At 44.8% G+C, this 22904-nt stretch overlaps 1 protein-coding gene across 1 annotated transcript in view; it reads left to right on the forward strand.

Annotated features, from left to right (window-relative positions):
- Positions 1-19257, forward strand: part of POLA2 (DNA polymerase alpha 2, accessory subunit) — a 49893-nt gene extending 30636 nt beyond the window's left edge. Inside the window, exons 14-18 of the mRNA XM_075939137.2 lie at positions 10178-10286; positions 12758-12864; positions 15955-16014; positions 16717-16843; positions 18730-19257. Coding sequence (XP_075795252.1) covers positions 10178-10286; positions 12758-12864; positions 15955-16014; positions 16717-16843; positions 18730-18876 — 550 coding nt within the window. The 3' untranslated portion in view covers positions 18877-19257. The remainder of the gene's footprint in view (positions 1-10177; positions 10287-12757; positions 12865-15954; positions 16015-16716; positions 16844-18729) is intronic.
- Positions 19258-22904: the final 3647 nt, after the last annotated feature.

Raw genomic sequence — 22904 nt, forward strand, 5'->3', positions numbered from 1 at the left:
CCTGCAGCATGCAGAGTCATAGAGCACCAGTGCCAGCTTGCACCACTGTTTGGGGGTGGGGAGTCCATGGGCTGTAGGTTCCCCACCCGGACTTAGAATTTAGGTGCTTAGGGCAGGGATGATCTTGTGTATCTGCCTAATGCAGTGAGGCTTTTATAGTACAGGCCTGAAAATGCTGCTGTAATCAATGGTAGTGCTGCCTTCTATCTGACCACTTTTCCCAGCCCTACTTTCCAACCCAGAGACCTTCACAGAAGCAGAGTTGTATTGTAAGTGGGTGTGATCTTGAATTCTAAGGCCTGCTCATAACAAAAGTTTACTGGTAACTATATGCTAAACCGTGGTAGGGAAGACCAGGGATGGGCAAAATACGGCCCATAAGACAAATCTGGCCTGCCAGGCTGGACTGTCACCAGCTTGCAGCCTAGCAGGAACCTTGGGTAGACTTCCTGCTGGCTGGGCCCCCACACACCACTCAAAGCAGCTGGCTGCAGGGACTGTGTGTTCTGTGCGCCTCAGGGAGATGGGCCTTCATGCGCTGCCCCTGCCCCCCAGGGAGATGGGCCTTCATGCGCTGCCCCTGCCCCCAGGATAATCTCACAGCTCCCCCTACCTGGGCTGTGCTTGTGCAGGCAGCCTATAGAAGCCCCCCTCCTCCAAGAGAGCACATAGCCCCTGCAGCCAGCTGCCTTGAGCAGCGTGCAGAGGTGCAGCAGGCTGGGAGTCTGCCTGAGGGTCCTGCTGGCCAGGAGCTGCCTAAGGTAAGAGCCTTCCAGCTAGTGCCTGGACCTGGCACATAACCCCCTTCTGCATCCCAACACCCTGCCCCAGGTCACAATCCAAACTCTCTGCACCCCTCCTGCTCCATCTTTATTCTCTCCGGCACCCCAGTCCCCTGCCCAAGTCACAACCCCCTTTTTGCACTAGGTCACAGCCCAAACCCCTGCAGCCCTGTCCCAGCTCAGTCCCTTCAGACCCTGTACCCCTCCTACAGGTCAAAATACTCTCCTGTACATAGGTTTCTTCCCAGACTCTGGATGCAGGATCAGTGTTCCCTCTGAGATTTTCCAGCTATGAGCAGAGTGGGTTTTGGCTTGGATGTGTGCTACTATGGCATGTAATTTATTAACACATGCATTCCTGGCTGCTGGAGAAGAACACCTAAGTAGGGATGTAAAATCCTGTTTGGTTAGTTAACCAGTTAAACATTATGGCTGTGTCTAGACTAGCCAGTTTTTCCGGAAAATCAGCTGCTTTTCCGGAAAAACTTGCCAGCTGTCTACACTGGCCGCTTGAATTTCCGCAAAAGCACTGACTTTCTACTGCAAGAAATCAGTGCTTCTTGCGGAAATACTATGCTGCTCCCGTTCAGGCAAAAGTCCCTTTTTGCGCAAAGCTTTTGCGCAAAAGGGCCGCTGTAGACAGCTGAGATTTGTTTTCCGCAAAAAAGCCGCGATCGCGAAAATGGTGATCGGGGCTTTTTTGCAGAAAAGCATGTCTAGATTGGCACGGACGCTTTTCCACAGAAGTGCTTTTGCGGAAAAGCATCCGTGCCAAAAGCATTTTCGGAACAGAGCATCTAGATTAACGGAAAACTTTTCCGTTAAAAGCATTTCCGGAAAATCATGCCAATCTAGATACAGCCTATGTTTAACCAGTTAGCTGATTAAATCAGGGTGGGTGAGAGGGCCACTCCACCCTTATCTGCTGCAGCTAGGCTGATAACTAGTCACACCCTTATCCCTGCTTTTACTGGTATTGCTTATGCTAGTTCATTTAAAAAAAACCCTGTATTTTAAAAAATACACTTTTTTCTTCAGTGAGAAAAGTCATTGAAAAATTACACCCCTAACTGACATTATTGTAACTGCAAAAGTTTGTGTAGACTCACTCAAGGTTTTCTTTAGCACAGAGCTGGGGAACTTCAGGCCTGGGGGCCAGATGCAGCTGCTGGCTTGCCTGAATCTGGCCTCTAAGGCTCAGGACTCGCCGCCCCTGTACGGGGAGCTCACACTTGCACTAAAGCCCCATTGCTGTCTCCCTGAGGGGCAGGAGCACACAAAATCTACTAGCCAAGCCCACCCCAGGCTCTGGGATGAGGGGAATGTGTGGAGTGTCTTTTTCCTTTTCATTTGGAGTCTGGATTTTTTTTTCCCCCTCATTTGTCAGGGGGCCATGCACCCAACCCAAAAAAGGTTCCCCATCCCTGCTTTAGCAGAATAGCTGTATGATTAAAGATGACTTTTTGCTTGACCTGTCTACCTCTAGTATTGGTACTGCGTTCCCTGTTGTTTTCCGTACCGCAATCCCTCCATTAAACCCAAAGGACCTGGGGCAGGAGGCCTTAATATCTGCTGTTGGTTTTTGTCCCCTCACATTTCCCTCTCTTATGATTCTGGGGTGGGAGGGTGTGCGGCGAGAAGGAATGGAGAAAACAAAGAACAAACAAGACATTATTTCCTTGGGGTGAGCGCTATGCACTACCAGGTTCTTTCATCTGCTGCCAGAGTCTGTCATACGCTGGTATCGGGTCTGCAATGTCATACACTGGCCTTTAAAAGCACAATACAAATTGTATCCGAGGGTGGATTTTGAGAAAAGAATATTTAAGTAGCTACTGACCTGATTCTGTCTCAGCACTTGCTACCAAAGCTGCTTGGTATATTGGAGTTAGTTTTTAAAAAACTGCTCAGCTTGTTGCACCTGTGCATATTTTCCAATAAAGGGTAGAAATTGTCCTTCAAGAGCGTACCAGTGGCCAGTCTGGTCCACTGTCCTCGAATAGCAGCTGTTGCAGGTTGTTTTAGAGCACTGGTCACCAACAAGTAGATCTTGGAGCTTCTGACAGGTGATCTTGACTAGTTTGACCAAGAGGCTGTCAAGGGCCGTCACTTCAACTGCCCCTCCCCCCACTGCTGCGCAACTCCTCCTCTTTGCCTTGGCACTGCCCCTCCCAGTGGGGAGCCCCAAGCTTGCTGTGCAGGGCAGTGGAGGGGAGGGAGAGGAGGAGTGCTGATGTCAAGATACTCTCTCCCACTCTGTATCCTTTTTCCACAGAGCAGAGAGGGGGCACAACAGGACCTGGGCTAGAGCAAGTTTGCTTGCTGCTTTAAAATGTGGGCAAGGCCCAGGGCAGGGGTAAGCCTGCCTTAGCTCCTCTGCACCACCAACCAGGAGCCACCAGCAGTGCCCAGCTGGAGCCCACATCCTGAACTCCTACCCTAGTCATGAATTTCCTACTGCACCCCAAGCTCCTGCCCTAGCCCAGTGCACTCCTGCATCTAAATGCCATCCAGAGCCTGCACCTAGAACCCCTTCCTGCATGCCAACTGCTCCCCCTGAGCAGCTCAGAGCTCCTCGCATTCTACATTCCTTAATCCAAGACCAGAGCCTACACCCCAGCCCTCTGCCCCAGCTTGATGAACGTGAATGAGGATGGGCAAGAGAGGGAGAATAGAATGAGCAGGGGCAGGGCCTTGGAGAAGGGGTGGGAAGGAGGTGGGGCAAGGGTATTTACATTTGAGGTAGATCTTGGATTGCACTTAAATTCAAAAAGTGATCTCACAATTAAAAAGGTTGGAGACCACTGTTCTAGAGGTAGGTGTAATTCCACTCCCAGAGTGCATCTATGTGCACTATGGGACACATGAAGATTTTTCATCAACTTCAGCTGGCAAGTGAAACATGGTGTTTGCTCGTCCTGAATGTGTGTTGAGATTAATGTGAAGTGCAGAATGTATATTGGGGAATTCTACAATAGCAGCAGATGGTTCAGGGCATGGGCCAACCTCTGAAATAGCTGGGCTCTATTAGAGACTGGATTCTATTCTGTGTAGGGTCTTATCTTACTTCCCGATCTCTCACAGGAGTATTATGCAGATAAATACATGCAAGATTGAAGTTTTGAGATCAATTAATAAAAAGTGCTAAATAAGAATTTGATTATCTTATTATCATTCTTCCCTCATTACCATAGTATCTGAATAAATGTGTTGCTGGCCTGAAGTGACATGGGTAAAAAACAAATATGATGTCATGATAGGGGTCTAGTACAGACAACCTAACCCAGAAGAAGAGGTGAATGAGGCTTTTTTGAACAACTAACAATCATCCAAAGCATAGGATTTGGTGGTGATGGGGACCTTCAACTATCCAGGCATCTGTTGAGAAAATAACACAGGAGGGCACAGATTATCCAGCAAGTTCTTGGGATTGTATTAGAGACATTTCTGTCGCTGAAAGTGGAGAAAGCTACTGTGAAGAGGCAGTTCTAGATTTGATTTTAATAAATAGGGAGGGACTGGTTGAGAATTTGAAAATGGAAGGCACCTTGGGTGAAAGTGATAATGAAATAATTCCTGATTCTAAGGCCACATCTGTACTTACCAGTGGATCTATGCTCTGGAGGTCAATCTTCTGGCATTCAATTTTAGTGGGTCTAGCAAAGACCCACTAAATCAAACGCTGAGTGAGCCCCCATTGGTGCCAGTACTAGTGCTCATAAGAAGTAAGGGAAGTCCTCTCCAGTTGCATATCTTAATTTGAACTCCCCTAGTGTAGACCTTGCCTAAAGAATGTTAGGAGGGAGAGAACAGCAAAATAAAGACAATGGATTTCAAAAAAGAAGACTTAAGGAAACTCCTGGAATTGGTAGGTAAGATCCCATGAGAAACAAATCTAAGAGGAAAAACAATTGGCATTTTTCAACTAAACATTATTAAGGGCATAACAGCAAACTAGTCAATTGCATAGGAAAGACAGGAAGTCTGATAAGAGACCACCCTGGCTTAACCAGATCTTGAGTGATTTAAAAATCAAAAAGGAGTCCTCAGAAAGTGGAAACTACGTCAAATTACAAAAAATGAATACAAACAAACACTACAAGTATGTAGGAGCAAAAATTAGAAAGGCTGAGGCACAAAACAAGCTTAAATTAGCTAGAGACTCAAAGAATAACAAAACATTCTATAAATATATTAGAAGCAAGAGGAAGACCAAGGACAGGATAGGTCTGTTACTCAGTGAAGAGGGAAAACAAGAACAGAAAATGTGGAAATGGCAGAGGTGCTTAATAACTTCTTTGTTTTGGGTTTCACCAAGAATGTTGTTGGTGATTGGATACCTAACATAGTGAATGCTGATGAAAATGAGGTAGGTTCAGAAGTTAAAATAGGAAAAGAACAAGTTAAAAAAAATTGACAAGTTAGATATCTTCAAGTCACCACGGACTGATGAAATGCATCCTAGGACACTCAAGGAGCTGATTGAGGAGATAGCTGAGCCATTTGCTATTATCTGTGAAAGGTCATGGAAGATGGAGATTCCAAAAGACTAGAAAAGGCAAATGTAGTGCCCATCTGTTAAAAGGGAATTAGAATAACCCAGGGAATTACAGACTAGAGATGTTAATGAGTAAGCAAATGCTTATTGGATAGTCAACAGGATAGTCGACTGGTCACTCCCCCATCTCCTTGCTGCCTCTATCTGATAGAGGCAGCAAGGGTAGGGGGAGACGGGGTACTTCAAAGCGGCAGTGCCACACGGAGCCTGGGATCAGCTGTTTGGCACTGCCGCTTTAAAATGCCGTGGAGGTGTTTAAAAGGCAGCGCCGCCCTATCGACTAATGGAATGGTCGATGCAAAAATGCATCTACTATTCAATTAGGCAGTGTTCCCCAACCTTTTGGGGCTGCCACATGCCTGGGGGCAGGGCTGCACGTGCGCTGTGCACTTGGGGCCCGGAGTGCAAGAATGGCTTGGGCCGGCCCTGATCACTCGGCGGGCGCACATAAAGGCGCCTGCAGGCACCGTGTTGGGAACCACTGGATTAGGGAATTACATACTACTTAACATCCTTATTACAGACCAGTCATCTTCACTTCTATGCCCAGAGATATAATGGAACAAATAATTAAGGAATCAGTTTGCGGATATCTAAAAGATAATAAGGTGATAAGTAATAGCATGGATTTGTCAAGAACAAATCATGTCAAACCAACCTGATTACCTGAAGATAAACCTTGTGGATAAAGGGGGGAAGGATAGATATGATATATCTAGACTTTAGTAAATAATTTGATACCGTCTCACATAACCCTCTCATTGATTAAACTAGGGAAATACAACCTGGGTGGGGCTACTATAAGGTGGGTGCATAACTGTTGGGTTCATAGAGTAATTATCAATGGCTCACAGTCCTGTTGGACTGTGGGATTAATTCTGGGTCTGGTTCTATTCAATATTTTCATCAATGATTTGGATAATGGCAGAAAGTACTTTTATAAAGCTTGTGGATGATACCAAGCTGGGAGGGGTTGCAAGTGCTTTGGAGAATAGGATTATAATTCAAAATGATCTAGACAAACTAGAGAAATGATCTGTGGTAAATATAATGACATTCAACAAGGAAAATGCAAAGTATTCCACTTAGAAAGGAGCAATATGTTTCATACATACCAAATGGGAAAAGATTGTCTAGGAAGGAATGCTACTGAAAGGGATCTAAGTGTCCTAGTGGACCACAAGCTAAATATGAATCAAAAGTGTGACACTGTTGCAAAAAAGCAAACCTCATTCTGGGATGTATTAATAGGAGTGTCATAATCAAGACATGAAAAATAATTCTGCTTTACTGCACAATGATTAGTTCTCAATCGGAATACAGGCAGTCCCCGGGTTACGTACAAGATAGGGACTGTAGGTTTGTTCTTAAGTTGAATTTGTATGTAAGTCGGAACTGGCGTCCAGATTCAGCTGCTGTTGAACTGACCAGCAGCGGCTGAATCGGACACGCCTGGGGCAGAGCAGCTGGGGTGCTGCTGGGTTGGTCCCGTAGTGCCGCTCCTCGGCGCCACTGGACCAACCAGGCAGCGCCCCAGGTGTTCCCAAGTCAGCCGCTGCTGAAACTGACCAGCGGCTGACTACAGGAAGCCCGAGGCAGAGTTGCTCGGAATCAGCTAGTGCGCCCTCCCCCCTCCCCAGCAGACCAGTGAGACGTGGGTGGCGGGACTGCCGAGATGCGCCGTGGTCCCGCCGCCCGCGTTCTCCGCGGCTTTGCTCCGCGTCTCCCTGGTCTGCTGGGGGGCCCCAACCAGCAGACCGGGGAGACGCGGAGCAGCTTTTCTCGCCGCGGAGGACGTGGGCGGCGGGACCGCGGCACGTCTGGGTGGTCCCACCGCCCGCGTCCTCCGCGACGAGAAAAGCCCCGTTCGTATGTAGGGATCCGACATAAGTCGGATCCACGTAACCCGGGGACTGCCTGTACGGTGTCCAGTTCCTGGGTACCACATTTCATGAAAGATATGGGAAAATTGGAAAAAAGAGGGGGGAAAAAACATTAACAGTCTAGAACAGTGGTGTGCAACCCGTGGGCTGTCTTCTGGGAGGGTCGCAGTGCTGTAATTCGGGCCGGACGGTATTTTCTTTTCCCGGCTCGCTGTCCAACATACACAGGGTGAGGGGAGCGGCAGGCGAGCAGAACGGCATTTAAAGGGGCTGCACTTTTTTTTCCTCAACCAAATTTTTCCTGGGGGTTGCGAGTGCAAAAAGGTTGTGCACCAGTGGTCTAGAAAACATGACCTATGAGGGAAGATTGAAAGAATTGGTTTGTTTAGACTGGAAAAAAAATACTGAGAGGGGACATAACAGTTTTCAAGTACCTAATAGGTTGTTACAAGGAGGTGAGAGAAAAATTATTCTCCTTAATCTCTGATTTGACAAGAAGCAATGGGCTTAAATTGAAGCATGTGTGGTTTAGGTTGGACATTGGGAAATACTTAACTGTCAGGGTGGCTGAGCACTGGAATAAATTGCATAGGGAGGTTGTGGAGTCTGTCGTTAGAGGTATTTAAAAGCAGGTTAGACAGACACCTGACAGGGATGATCTACACAGGGTGCTTAGTTCTGCTATGAGTGCAGGGTAGTGGACTTGGTGACCTCTTGATGTCCCTTCCAGCTCTATGATTTTGTGTCTTAAATCTATCATATGTGGTTTAGTCTCTCTTCCGTCCTTTCCCTGAGGGGATTATTGTGTGCAGGGCACTATTTTGTCTTGGTGAGGTCGGTTTCCATATTTGTGTTTTGTTTTCTTTTTTTTTTTTAAATATATACTCTGGCCTGAGTATGTTAGGAAAGGCATCTCAGAGCAGCACACCTTGCAGTTGGTACGAGAGATGGAAGTTCTAAATCAGTGGTTCACAAACTTTTTGGCATCATGCCCCTTTCTTGATTTTTGAAAAAACCCTCACGCCCCTCCTGCCGAAAATAAAAGGAACTGAGCGGGGCAGCAAAACTTGATGCGGAGGGGGAGGGGAGGAGGCTGGATCGCCTCGCGCCCCCCCTGGAATTTCTTCACACGCCCCCAGTTTGGGAACCCATGTTCTAAATGGACCTCAGTTACTGGGGTGAATCTTTTCAGTTTCAGACTGGTCTCTGAAGGTGCATCTACAAAGCACCCTAAAGTCAAAATAAGATACGCAATTTGTGCTATGCAGATTCAGTATCTTATTTCTATTGAATTTTGAAATAGGCTATTTCGAAATTTGGTGCATCTACACAGCGCCAAATTTTGAAATAATGTGCTATTTCCAGACATCCCTTAACCCTTGCGCAACGAGGGTTACCAGGATGCCGAAATAGCACGTCCATTATTTCGAAATAATGGGTGGCTTATTAAGAAGCGAGGTAGCTATTTCAGGATACCTCTGGTATCCCGAAATAGCTGTGCAGTTTAGACGTACCCTGAGAACTCTGTCTCCTGGAAGAGGAGTTCTACCCTAGAAGTAAAAGGTTCTGAATACTGGGCTGCCTGAATCACTGACACAAGCCAGTGTGACAATTCCTGTGATCCTGTGGTTAGGAAGGAAGAGTTGGGTAAATATCTGCTAGTGAGGCCCTGAAATCAAACAGGATTTTAAAACTAATCAATATCCTCCTAAGAATGTTGCATCTCACTTCAGAAACACAATAAAGAGATGATTTTTCTGCTGCTGTAGCAATGGCAATTAAAGCAGAGCCACGAGCATAATTGTATTTACCAGTGCAATGGCAAACCCAAACACCCTGAATTTTGAAGTTCAGACTTACAGCAGGCCCTGAGCTTTCTTATATCTATCACAGATCTCTCCCATGGCCTCATTACCAGGGCTTGACAAATAATACAATCTACTCACTCGTGGCGAGTAGATTGCAACCCGGAAGAGCCGGGTTCGGGCGATCTGCACATGCGCAGAACGATCTGCGCATGTGCAGATCGCCGGACAGCGTGGTTTGGCGAGCCCTGCTCATTACAACAGATGTATCATCTAACTACAGAGCTGGTTCCAAGGTCAGGTTTGTGGCCTCATAGAGGTTTCCAGGAATCATAAGACAATCTTAACTCTTCATTAGTGAACAGGAGTTTCCCCTTAGTTTACAACAAGAAGTCCTGTGGCACCTTATAGACTAACAGAATTATTGGAGCATAAGCTTTTGTGGGCAAAGACCCTCTTTGCTCACTGAAGCTTATGCTCCAATAAATCTGTTAGTCTATAAGGTGCCACAGGACTTCTTGTTTACGCAGATTCAGACTAACTCGGCTACCCCTCTGATACTTGTCCCTTAGTTTACTATCTTACTTCCTGATGAGTGCACAGCAATCTCTTTGCTTGGTGTGATCTGAACTGCTGGGACTTGAAGGGCTCCCTTGTACCTCAGGCTGCAATTTCATCAAGGATAGAATATTTAAACTAGTGTGTTGATTGTTTGTATTATGGGCACTAGTGGAGACTGAGCCCCTACTGATGAGCTGTACTTAAACATAGGGTATGTTTACACTGCAAAAAATTGAGCTAATCCAGCTGGGCATTTGATTAGAACCCAGGTTCTAGTCTCATTTGAACTACTAACCTGCCCACTTGGCAGTGAGAATGCAAGCTAAATCACTTAAATGCTGGCTTTTCTCACGTATTGGCTCCTGTCTGCCCCTGCCCCCCTCCCCCAAGCTGCTGCCTCTGGAGCCAGTGCTTGTGGGGAGACTGCTTAAAAGCCAGCTCCCCATGAGCACAGGCTCATCAGTTAACCATTTAAATATATATATACTTAGCACATCCCTACTTCTTGTATTGAAGTCTTGGTTGTCATGTACTGGTTTCTTAGGTTCCCCGCCTCTCTTACAATGTTTCTCTTTTCTCTGCCAACAGTGCAGGTTCCCAGCTCGTGTTTGTACCGTCACTGAGAGATGTGCACCATGACTACATATATCCACAGCCGCCTTTCACCTGCTATGATCTGTCTAAAGATGACAAACAGGTAACTTCCTAGTAGTCGCTGACTACTTTCTTTGTTTACTTTTCCTTTGACTAGCTCATGAAAGAGAGAGAGAGAAAGTGACTGACAAGTAATTAGCTGGTTAGGCAGAGCAGAAATCTGAAAAAAAGTCTCATGTTTTAACCCAAACAGGATAGTGGTTAAGAGTAAAGTGGATTTGGTCAGTTGCTGCACAGCCTGTTTAAAGTTTAAAAGTCCTTTTGGTTCCTTGAAATACAATGCTTAGCACAGGCATAAGCCAAGATTTCCAAAGCGAGCCAATGTTTTTTGGGTCCCCAACCTGAAACATTTTCCCCAATTCTGACACATCATGTTTCAGCTGAGCAATAGTAGTTGTTGGAGAGGCAGTGGAAGTCTGTTTCCCACTGCAGGAGAAAGTGACTTTTAATCTAGGTATATTTATTTACACACATACACAGTCCTGACATGAGGTGGTCAGCTAGCATGCAGGGTAGTTCTTTCTTTCGGGAAACTTAGCCCAAAACCAATCCTGATTCTCAGGGAGCAAGCAAGTAGTTGACTCTAAGCAGAGTCCAAGGCAGAGAGCAAACTTTCTTGCAGCTCCCTCTCACTGAATGCTGATGTTCACCAAAAAAATATACAAACCAAATTAAAAAACCCCTTGCATAACCCAAAACCTAATGCTTTTGTAAGTGTCAAAGCTTGTTCAGACTCTAAAAACTTGGAAGACTATGCAACAGCACCACTGGAAGTACAGGGCTCTCACACTGTGAAAATCAGGTCCTTTAAAAGTATTGCTAAGGGAGCCCTAAATCTCACTAGTCACTTCCGGGGGGAAATCTGGCTCAGTTTTATTATTTCTCTTCTCTCAGTGCTCAGCCTTGGTGGGATTCTCACTTCTGCATGGATGCTAAAAGGCAGGTCCCTTACTCATTCTGTGGTCTGGTACAATCAGTGGGTAGCAAAAATGAAAGACTTCAGTCTGTTGGGGAAAGATGCACAGAACAATTGAAAGCATAGAACAAAAATGTATAGAAGCTAGAAATGGGAAAAGCTTCATCAGATTATCTGCCCTCTTGTAAATTCAGAGCTGAATCTTTAGTCGGAGACCAAATTGAAAGCAGAACGGGCTATGCTGCTTTTTACTCCTGTATCTAAGACCCTAGACCATGTGGCTTTTTAAAACACTCAAATATACCCCATGAGGAAATGAGTAGGAAATGAAATACAAGGTGACAAACTATCTCTGTGCTTGTTGCCAGGAAATCCACATCACTTAACTCTGCGTGACTAGGGAGGTGGGGAATTGTGAAATCAGGCATACAGCTGTGAAACTGCAATGAGCTGTATGTTAGTCATACTGCTTTACAGAGAAAGTTTCTGCTTAAGGCTTGTCTACGTGGGAAAAATATTAGAGTAAGAAAGGGTGTGAATTTAAACCACAATAGTTGTGCGGTATAATTCTTAGTCTGCAATGAGTGCCTTTCTCATTTTAGTGCATTTCACTTTTAAAATTGGATTAAGCTAAAATAGAAAAAGGCACTCATCTCAGAATAGGAATGCCCATACAGGGAATCTGATACAATAGCTATTCTGGTAATTTTTCCTCTGTAGACAAGACCATAAAGAGGTAAGATTCTCAGTAGTGTATCGAGAGGCAAGGTTATTGCTTGATTAAGCCCCAAGACAATCACTAAAGATTTTTAAAAGTTTCCCAGTGGAAGAGGTTGTTGCTTTCATAAAATAAAACTACTATTCTTCCCCTCTGAATTCCCCACGCACCTCCATCTATTCAGCTAAATAGCATCTTCAGTAGTGCCTTTCATGACTGTTCCCCACTAAATTGCGTTTAACGTGGTCCTGCCTCGTGCGGTGTCAGACTGCCACACCTCAGTTTCCTTTCTTCCCCAGTCAACAAAACTGCCCCAACTGGAGCTTTTGAAGTACTCTTACCCTTCTGGGCTCTGGTTTATTAACATAAAATAACAGTTTGACTCTAAGCCAGGATCTCTGAGCCTTCTCTCGTTGGGCTCCAGAATGCCCTTCTCTGCTGCTATTCTCCTCTCGACATTTTTTTCCAGCCTGTCATGCAGGTAGCTTTAGCCAGGCCTTTCCTTCTAGCTGTTACAGAAAGCTGCTTCTTCAGTCCTTCCCAAGCCTAGCTGTCCTTTTGGAGCTGTTTACTCTTTAAGCAGAGTTCTGCCAGGTCTATTCCAGACTCTGGCAAGACCTCCCATAGTTCCCTAGCCCTTGATCTCCCTCTTTCTGATGGAATATCCCCCTCCCCAGCTACCATCCTGTGAGGCCTGGTCACCTACCTAACCGTGGGCCCAAATTCAAAATCATCACTTGGAACTGGAAGACAGGTGGGGCCCAACTCTCCTGAAAGGACCAGCTCATCCTGTTCATAAACCCATTTATTTAGCTTGCGGATGTTGATACAGTAACAGCTGAATCCAAAGTTCATTTTGGCCTTTCCTTTCTCATTTCAGCGAGTATACTTTGTGTCCGACCCCTGCACTCTGGCAATAAATGGAGTCATTTTTGGCCTGACTTCTACAGATCTGCTCTTCCATATGGGTGCTGAAGAGATTAGCAGGTATGTGAGTTTAGAACAAGCTGTGAAATGTTAGGGTAAATGGTTTCTTGGAAAGTCCTTCTTAGTTTTAAACAGAGACCAGCTGTGGGGTCGAATGCTCATATATTTTGATTGAAAATATTTGGTTACCTTTACCAGACCATAATACAGCAAAAGCTTGCAGAGAAAGTGAAGGACACTGGGTTAAATGGATATTGAGATGGGGAAAAATCATGGGACAGGTCAGCAGCTGGTGACAGTTGGTGTAGCCCTGTTGAAATGGTCTCAGGTATGTTAATTTACACTACCTGTGAGTCTGACCCTGTATCTGACGGATGTTGGTGGTTCACATTATGCTAAAAGTCTCTTAAAAACAACTAATTTATTAATATGTACCCATTTTGTTTAATCTCTAGCACCTTATTCAGCAGCCAATTAAAACAGCGCTGGATTTTATTGTGTTGTCTGTTACACTTCTGGGTTGTCCTGCCTTGTAATGCAATAATTGCATGCAAGGAAATCAAGACTTGAGTAATACTCATGAAAGTGCTAGTGATACTGAACAGCTGCTTTGCCTGTCTGTGAAACAAGCCTCTTTGCAAGGTGTTTCCTTAATTCTAATTTGCAAGGTCCTTTGATCTTCAAACCTAGAGCACAGACTGAATCAGCCACTAAAATGGTGGAGCTTCACCTGTGCTTAGAGCACTGGCACTTGGAAGAACGTGGGTGCTTCTGTTCATAGCTCTGCCCTGATCTGCTTTGTGACCTCAGGCAAGCCTCTTCCCCTTTCTGTGCTTCATCCACCCTTAGCTTTTAATTCTAAGCTCTTTGAGACCTAGACTGACTCTCTGTGGCTGTGCAGTGCCCAGTACGGGGGTGGGAAAACCAGCCCATCTGACCTTGCATTCCAGCCCTTGAGTTCCTGCTGGGGAATGGGGTTGGTGGCTTGCCCTATTCTGCACATGTTGTGGCTCTGTACAGCTCCTGGAATCAGGAATAGCCAGGGGACTTTGCACACTGCCCCCATCCCAAGCTCTGGTTCTGCAGCTCCCATTGCCTGGGAGCTGTGGGTGCAGTGCCTGCAGATAGGGGCAGCACGTAGAGCCATCTTGCCAGGCTGCTTCTGGGAACTGCTTGAGAGAAACTCTTCCTGGAGCCTGCACCCTGAGTCCTGATCCCCCTCCTGTCCTCTGAATCCCTTTATCCCAGCCCAGAGCACCCACCTGCACCCCAAGCTGGAGCCTTCATCACATCCTGCACTCCAACGCCCGATTTTCATGAGCATTCATGACCTGACATACACTTTCTATGCAGAGATGTGTACCTCCAGCCAAAAAGTTTGCTCACTCCTGCCCCAGCACAGGAAGGCCCAGGTAATTTATCCAAGGGCCATGAGCCTACTGGATGACAAGCTAGGGTTAGAACTGAGGTCTTCTAAGCTCCATTAGGTCCCAGTGCCTCCCTAAACTTAAGTGCTTTGTCTCTACTATGTTGTTACAACAAGACTGCTAACACATTATTTTTCCATTGATAAAAACAGACCTCTTTTTCTGAGTGAAGGCATAGCTAAAACCAAGTAAGTCTAGCTTAAATTTAAGAAAAGTGTGTCCATATAGTCCTTTATACCAGTATGACTAAATGGGTTTAAAATAATTCCTTAAGTTAAACTGGTATGAGCACACAGACAAGCTCTAAGGTACTGAATGTGCATGTATGCGCACATACATTCCTCACTGACCAGCTTAAACAACTCCACACACTCCTTGGTGTTTACAAATACTTGACAGCATTTATCATTATCTCCCCTACCCCCATAGCCGTCCTCTAGTCAAGACCTGCATATTTTCTTCATGTGAATCTTCCCTCATAAATTATTCCCTCTAGCCCTTTGGTTGCTTCTCTCTAAATTCCTGCTAGTTAACTGCTGTCTCTGAAACCCAACACGGAACTCTGGGTTTGTGTAGTATCCAATCCAAAAGGTGATGCCCCTGCAAATGCATCCCTAAACCATTCTGATCAAATCTAGCCTTGAATAGATTGCCCATCTCCATGGTCTTATCTCTCCTGGTTACAAAGCAGTTGAATAGCTTTGTTTTGGGGAAGGATTTTTGAAAAACTGTAGCAAGAGGACTTCTTGGAATAAAGACTTGGCTGGATCTAGTGTGGCTTAGGGGATAGGGCATTGGACAGAAGGAGGTCAAGAAAACCATGTTTTAATCATGGCTCTGCCAATGACCTTGAAATCCCTTCCCCACTCTGTGCGTCCATGTTCAACTCTCACTCTGTCTCGTTAGACTGTAAATTCTTTGGGGCAGAGCCTGAGGCTATCTTTTATGCTTACTGGGTACAATGCCTCGCATGCTGTAACTCCAAATTCAGTTGTGGCTTCTAGGGACTACCATAATACAAATCTTAGCAGAACTTTAGAAATGTGGAGCTAGAATAAGCTACTGAAACTCCTGCATTATCCTCAGTGTTCCTTTAATTAAGCATGCACTCTTTGTTTCCTTGCAGACTCTGTTTCATTGGCATCCAGCCTGCCAAATAAAACTTGGATGGCATTTATTCTCAAGGCGTTTTTCTCCTAGCTGCAGCATGTTACGATGTGTTCACAAGTCAAGTGTCTGTTTTAAATTAGAGAACTTTATTTTAATGAGAGTCTGAGGCTCTTAACAGAATGTAAAAACAAAGTCAAACTTGTTATGTTTAGCTGGTTTAACTGCTATTATTATTTTGTACTAGAGTAATGCCTACTGGCCTCAGCAAAGATCAGAGCCTTGGTTTTTTGTTCCTTGCACGAAATCTTACTATGTGGTCACTGGCCCTGAAGAATTTTACAGTCTAAGAAGACCAGATTGACAGAGTGAGAGAAAGGAAAATGTATTATCCCCATTTTAAAGATTTGGAATTGAGGTATAGGCTAGGTGACTTGCCCAAAGTAACACCATAAGTTTGTGGCTGAGCTGGGAACTGAATCCAGATATGTCCTACTCCAGTGCTTTAACCACAAGGCCATCTGCTCGATAGAAAGCAAATAAATTATCTTCTTAAGAAACATGACCCCCCCCCCCTGTTTTTTGCAGCTAAATTTTGGATGTTTTTCTTAAACAGCTCTTCTGGTGTCTCAGACCGGTTCACTCGAATCCTTAAGCATGTCCTAACACAGAGAAGGTAAGAACAGTTTCTGGATTTAGAGTTAATCAAAAATCCTTGTCCAAGTGAAAGTGCCTGACATTGGGCATTCTACTCTGGTGCCAGCATTTTGTGTAATCATTTACATAAGTGGAGAGTGGTATAAAAGTACCACCATTGTGACTCAGTAGTGTTCTATACCTGCCCTGGGCTGGTGTAGATGAACGCATAAGATTCATAGGCATTAAGGCCAGAAGGGACCATGATGATAATCAAATCTGACCTCCTACTTAATACAGGCAGACTTTCCCAATAATTTCTGCATTGATCCTATAACTTTTGCGCTAGAGCATATCTTTTTAGAAAGACATCCAGTCTTGATTGAACGACTGTTCCAAGCGATGGAGAATGTGAAGTCCCTGGTTAAGTTATTTCAGGAGTTAATTTTATGTTACTGTTGCAAATGTGTACCACATCTGTAGTCTGAATTTGTCTAGCTTCAATTTCCAGCCACTGGATTTTGTTCTGCCTGAGGCATAGTTATGGAGCATTAGGCTTTCAGTTTCATTTTTGAACAACTTTCTGCTTCTGTAAACAGAGGCACTACTCATAGCGCAACTCACTAGCCTTAAGATCCTGGAGAAATGGGGCTGATGCTTGTTCACCTGGCTGACAGCAGGTGAGGAGGATGGGGCAAAAAGATGGCTGTATTTAATTGTAATCAATAATTGATCCATACAGTTATTACCCACTCTACCCTCCCTCGGAAGAGATGAACATTGATTATGAGAACTTCTATAATTATGTACCTTGGCCAGTCACCCCGGATATCCTCATTACTCCATCTGAGCTGAGATATTTTGTTAAGGTAAGCTGGGAGCATAAAAACATTTTGTCTGGGATTTTCAGTGAGGCCTAGGGAGTTATACACATATTTGTCGCTGGAATTCATTGGGAAGTGGCTGCCTTTGAGAATCCTAGCCTCCGTAAGGAACTTGACCTACGAGAAGACCAAGATGAGAGGTAGGAATGGGGCTCTGATCTGTTAATGCCATTTCTGTGCTCTCAATGCCAAACATTGGATAGAATTTTCAATAGTGCCTAAGATCCATTTTGTAGAAGTGACAAAGTTGCATTGGTTTTCAGAAGTGTCCAGGACACTGAAGGATCTAAGTCACTTGGGTAATGGGTCTTAATCTCCTACTCATGAAAGCAGGTTTGAAAATTTTACTCAACTAATCTGTAAGAGTGGACTTGATCATGTTCCAGATCAGAATAGGCCCAGCCTATCTTCCTCTTTCATTTGACAAGCTAGTTTTTTTTTTCTCATCCATAGATGAGAGAAAGTATTTATTACTGTAACTCCCTCTCTGATTGCAGAGAAGGGATTAGTTGTCACAGCAGTATCCCTAGCCTTCAGTGTACAGCCCTCTTCCGGCTTACGAACCGGTTACGGACCAAGCAATTGGTTGCAACTTGGTTTGTTCGTAAGTTGGACCCCATAGAATTACATGCGACTGCGCTGTTTGTAAGCGCGGATCACGTTCGTAACCTGGGGTCTGCCATTTACAACAGTTTTGCTTGTAACTGCAAACGGTCGTAAGTCAACCGTTCGCAACTCAGGGATGGGCTGTAAATGTTTTTGAGGTTGTGGAGTAACTTTTAAGGAGTTACAGTGGGAGCAATGAGAGCCTTGTTGCCTCCTTGCCTCTGAAATTAACCTCTAGACAGGTTAAAGAGCTTAGCAGGATTCCAAAAGGATTAGGGCATTTATGTGGATAGCAGGAATCCCTAGAGTTACAGAAGTAAGGATAAAAAAATAGCCAAACCTCCTGCAGCAGAACATAACCATCTCTAACTCCCCTTATGAGCAGATGATGCCATAATTACAGGGTTTCTTTCAGGTTTTTTTCTCTAAAGCTTTTGGTATTGGCAGTGTCAGATACTGTACTGGGTTAGAGGGATACACTGGTCTGATCCAGTCTGGCAGAGGAGCTGTTAAAAGCACAAAATCAGCCTTGTGGTTTGCAGCTGCTGTAGGGCTAAAATTGTTGAAATATTATTGGAATGCAGCAGCCCAACTGGAACTTGCTGTCTTGTGAGGCAGTATAGTTCAGTGGCTAGGGCTCTGAATCAGGAGTCCTAGGTCCTATTCCTGGCTCTACGACTGTCTTACTGACCCTGCTCAAGTCATTCTCCGTTCCCCTCCCCCCTTTTATTTAGATTGTTAGCTGTTTGGGCCAGTGAGAGACTGGGGGAGTGTCTAGACTACAGGGTTTTGTCGACAAAAGTGGCCTTTTGTCGACAAAACTATACCTGCGCCTACACTACCGCCGACTTCTGTTGACATAATGTCGACAGAACTTGGCAGTTTTGTTGATGGCGGTAAACCTCATTCTACGAGGAATAACGCCTTGTGTCGACAGAGTTCTGTCTACAGAAGGCTTTATTGCATCTACACTGTCCTTTGCGTCCACACTCTCATATCGACAAAGCAAAGCCTTTGTCAACAAAAGCCTGTAGTCTTGACGTACCCTGTTTCTCACTCCATTTCTCTGCAGCATTCAGTACTATGGGCCCTGCTCTCAGTGGAGGCACTTTGCTATTATAATTTAGTTTATATCACAGTAGCATCTGAAGAGGTGGAAATCACTTCAAATCAACCAATAGCTTTGAAATCTGAGGTGATTGCTTGTGACTGAATTCTTACCTGTTCTATGGCTACTTCATTATGTGCACTCTATCTCTCCACAGGATGTTTTAGGCTGTGTCTGTGTGAACCCAGGACGGCTCACCAAAGGCCAGGTGGGGGGGACCTACAGCCGCCTGTACATACAGAGGCATGATCCAGAGGAAGAACGAAAGAGTCCCTGCATTGCTGCCCAAGTTGTCAAAATCTAAAGAGACTCTCTGTACTCTGACCTTAAAGCAGAGTTGCTGACCTGGAGTTTGGTAGGGGTTCAACTCACCGTGTTGGACTTCTGTTGGATTTGGTCAAAAGATGCCAGGGTGATCTGGTTAAGGTGCTCTGAGAGCAGTGAGATACCTTCCCTTTTCTCAGGACTGCTGCTTTTGAGAGTGCTGTGCATAGCAAATTAAACATTGTATTGAAGTTTTTTTATGAATCTTCAGCCTGTTGCAATCAAATACAAATCTTGTCAATGCAAGTTTATACCCAGAGCCCTGACTTGGATCAGCTTGTCTTCCATTGTAATTTGACAAGAAGAAAGTTGCCAGACCTTAAAAGTGAACTGCAATTAAAAAACACCTTGAGTTTTAAGAGTTCATGCTTACAGCTTTGTTTCTAAGCTGTCCCTTTAGTTTTGTCAGAATCAGCAGATGCTTCTGCTCAAGGTGAACCCGATGTTCTATTTTCAGATCCCACTGTAGTTGACACTGGATATTTGTGTCTGTTAGATAATATGGCCCTCAGCACCAGTGTACATCACAGCCATCTCCCTGTTTCACAGATAGGGAATTGAAATACAAGATAGATTGTGATTTGCCTCAGTTCACACAGCACGTAGCAGAGCCGGGAGGAGAAACCAGTTCTGAATCTCATTTTATTCCCTTATCCGTTATATCACTCTGCCTATCTTAGTTAATATCCAGACTTCCTGGACTAGGGATGTAAGTGACTAGTTGACCAACTGATAAGCTTATTTTTATCAGATAGTCAAGTAGTGACTCGACTAGTCTCTTCCCACCCTACCTTTGCTGCTTCTATCAGAGAGAGGCAACAAGGTGGCAGGGAGCAGGAGCCAGGGCTGGGAGAGTCATCTTAAAACCCCGTTCCCTCCCAGCACCGTTTCCATGGGGGGCAAAGGAGGCAGAGGCACAGCAGGGTAACAGTGCGAGCTGGGACTGACGCACTCCCCGCTTGCACCGGTTCCGACTGCTGTGCTTCTGCTTTTAAAATGTACAAGAGCAACACAGGGCTCCCCCTTATTGACTAATTGAGTAGTCAGTGGAAATTCCATCGACTATTCGATTAGCTGATTAATCAAAATGTAACATCCCTATCCTGGACCTCAGCCTGGAGCCAAATATCATGATACATTTCAATCTCTGGCATTATAAAATTACAGCAAATAAATTATTAAATTGGTCCCAATTCAACTGGAAAAAAAACTTATTTTTTCTACGTTGCACACAGACTGTCTCTCAGGTAGCCCTGTGGGGTCTGTCATACTTATGTAAAAGTATGAATTGCAGCAGCATTAGTAGGCCTGTCTGACTTGGAAAGGCAGATGTTACTTGTCCAAACCTGTGGACAATTGGCAGTTTAAAGCAAAGTGTGTGGCTGTGGGTAGGGAGGAGGTAACTTTTCCAATTCTTCCACTCAGCTACCAGCTGGAGGAATTTAAACTCTGATCCTTGTACTGGTTAGTTCCAAAGTGCACTTGGATTGGACACTTCCTTTGGACTTGGATTGTTGTAAACTGGCTTGTCAATGGCTAAGTGCTATGTGATCTGCATTTCTATTGGACATTAATCAAAATACTGATATCCCATTAGACTGCAGCACTTGGATCTTCCCTAAAGCCTCTGAGCTGGTACTATATAATCTGCAGTATGTGAAACATTTCGATCCAACCTCCCATTTCTTTTTATTATTATGTTACAGAAGCAGCTAGAAGCCCTAGCCAAAATAGGAAGCTCGTTGTTATGTTTGGACCAATAGTGAGAGAATCCCTGCCCCAAAGAGCTTACCATCTAAATAGACAAGACAAACAAGGAAGGATCATTATTCTCAATGTATAAATGGAGAATCTGAGGCACAGATGTTACAAAGGAATTTTCTGGCAGAATGAGGACCCAGATTTTCCTGAATTCCAGCTGAAAGCTTTAACCACGTGCTATTCCTTTCTCTTTGATGAAGCTTTTTTCCTTGATGCCAAAGTACTAGCACAAATACACATGTAGCTCTTTGAGCTGCTTCTAAATCTCAGCCAGGAATCAAAATTAATTTGAGCCTCTTTTCATAGGAAAAAACAGGACTGGACTAGTATTAGTGGGCCACACAGTCTATGTGTAACTTTAAAAAGTCTGTTTGTGTATGGGCATGGAGATCTCTCTCTAACACGCACAACAATCACCTATTTTACTACACTAACAGAGTGACTTATAGGCAATCTCTAATCTTTCCCAATTCTTAATTTATACAGAACCCATCTCACCATTCTTTCCTCTGCTTGCTCTAGAGTAGATTCCCCCCTCACGCACATGCATACAGACAAGTCCAACTCCCAAATGCACAGAGTAGACCAGTTCCCTCTCTAAGGCTGGTAATCTGCTTATCCATTCCACAGCCCTATTCTTTGTTTTGGTGGCACTGATGCTGGTGGCCAATGTTGAGCCAGCCAAATGCAGATGCTGCCAATTGGAAGTTATGTAAGTAAGGCCATTTGGGATGCTGTGAAGTGGGCAGGCAGAGTCAATGCCTTAGAATGTCCCTAAGCTGCAGAAGAGCTCAGTGTAAGGGTACGTCTAGACTACAGGGTTTTGTCGACAGATTCTGTCGACAAAACTTCTGTCGACAAAGCGCATCTAGACTACATTCAGTTCTATCGACAAAGCAAGCTGCTTTGTCGACAAAACCCTGTAGTCTAGACATAACCCTACATGCAATAACACCTTCTGTTGACAGAACTCTGTCGACAGAAGGCATTATGCCTCGTAAAATGAGGTTTACCAGTGTCGACAAAACTGCTGAGTTCTGTCGACGTTATGTCGACAGAACTCAGCGGTAGTGTAGACGCAGGTATAGTTTTGTCAACAAAAGTCCACTTTTGTCGACAAAACTCTGTAGTCTAGACACACCCTTACTCACAAACTTGTGTCCACCAACCAAAGTTGGTCCATTAAAAAGTTACCTCACCGCTTTGGGTATGTCTACACTACCCCGCTAGTTCGAACTAGCGGGGTAATGTATGCATACCGAACTTACTAATGAAGCCCGGGATTTGAATTTCCCGGGCTTCATTAGCATAAAGCCGGCGCCGCCATTTTTAAAAACCGGCTAGTGCGAACCCCATGCCGCGCGGCTACACGCGGCACGGGCTAGGTAGTTCGAACTACGTAGCCATTCCAAACTATCTGTACTCCTCGTGGAATGAGGAGTACTGATAGTTCGGAATGGCTACGTAGTTCGAACTATCTAGCCTGTGCCGCGTGTAGCCGCGCGGCATGGGGTTCGCACTAGCCGGCTTTTAAAAATGGTGGCGCCGGCTTTATGCTAATGAAGCCCGGGAAATTCAAATCCCGGGCTTCATTAGCAAGTTCGGTATGCATACATTACCCCGCTAGTTCGAACTAGCGGGGTAGTGTAGACATACCCTTTGTGTGTCTGACCTGAAATGATTAACTGCTTTTACCTAGAGTTGATTGGAGACCATGTCTGCAGGACTGCTGATTTCTAACTCTGTGAGCTGCAAGGCACAGGCGCCTGTTTTGGGAAGGCCCCTTTAAAACTTTTTATTATTGTTTGTATCCTAGTAGTACCTGCTCAGCTGAGGTCAGGGCACTGTAGTACCTCATGATGCAACACAGTGGGAGAGACTATCTCTGCCCTCAAGATATACATAGACAAAGAAGCAGGGTTATCCCTAATTTACAGATGGAGAACTGAGTTGCAATGAGATGAAGTTCCTGGCCCAAAGTCACACAGTGATGATAGCCGCTTCTAAGTCCCAATCTCATGCCTTGGTTTAATCTTAGTTCTTAACAAGGAGAAGGTTAAAGGATGTCTTGATTACAGGCTCTAAGTACAGACCAGGGGGAACAAATATTTAATAATGGATGCCTCAGTCTAGCAGTTAAAGATATAATCGAATCCAAGGGCTGAAAGCTGAAGCACAACATTCACACTGGAAATAATATGTAATTTTTTATCAGTGAGCGCAATTAAGTATAGCCCAAAGAGGTAT

This window comes from Pelodiscus sinensis, chromosome 11 (assembly GCF_052426305.1).
Source record: "Pelodiscus sinensis isolate ZL-2025 chromosome 11, ASM5242630v1, whole genome shotgun sequence".
In the NCBI taxonomy this organism is placed as follows: Eukaryota; Metazoa; Chordata; order Testudines; family Trionychidae; genus Pelodiscus; species Pelodiscus sinensis.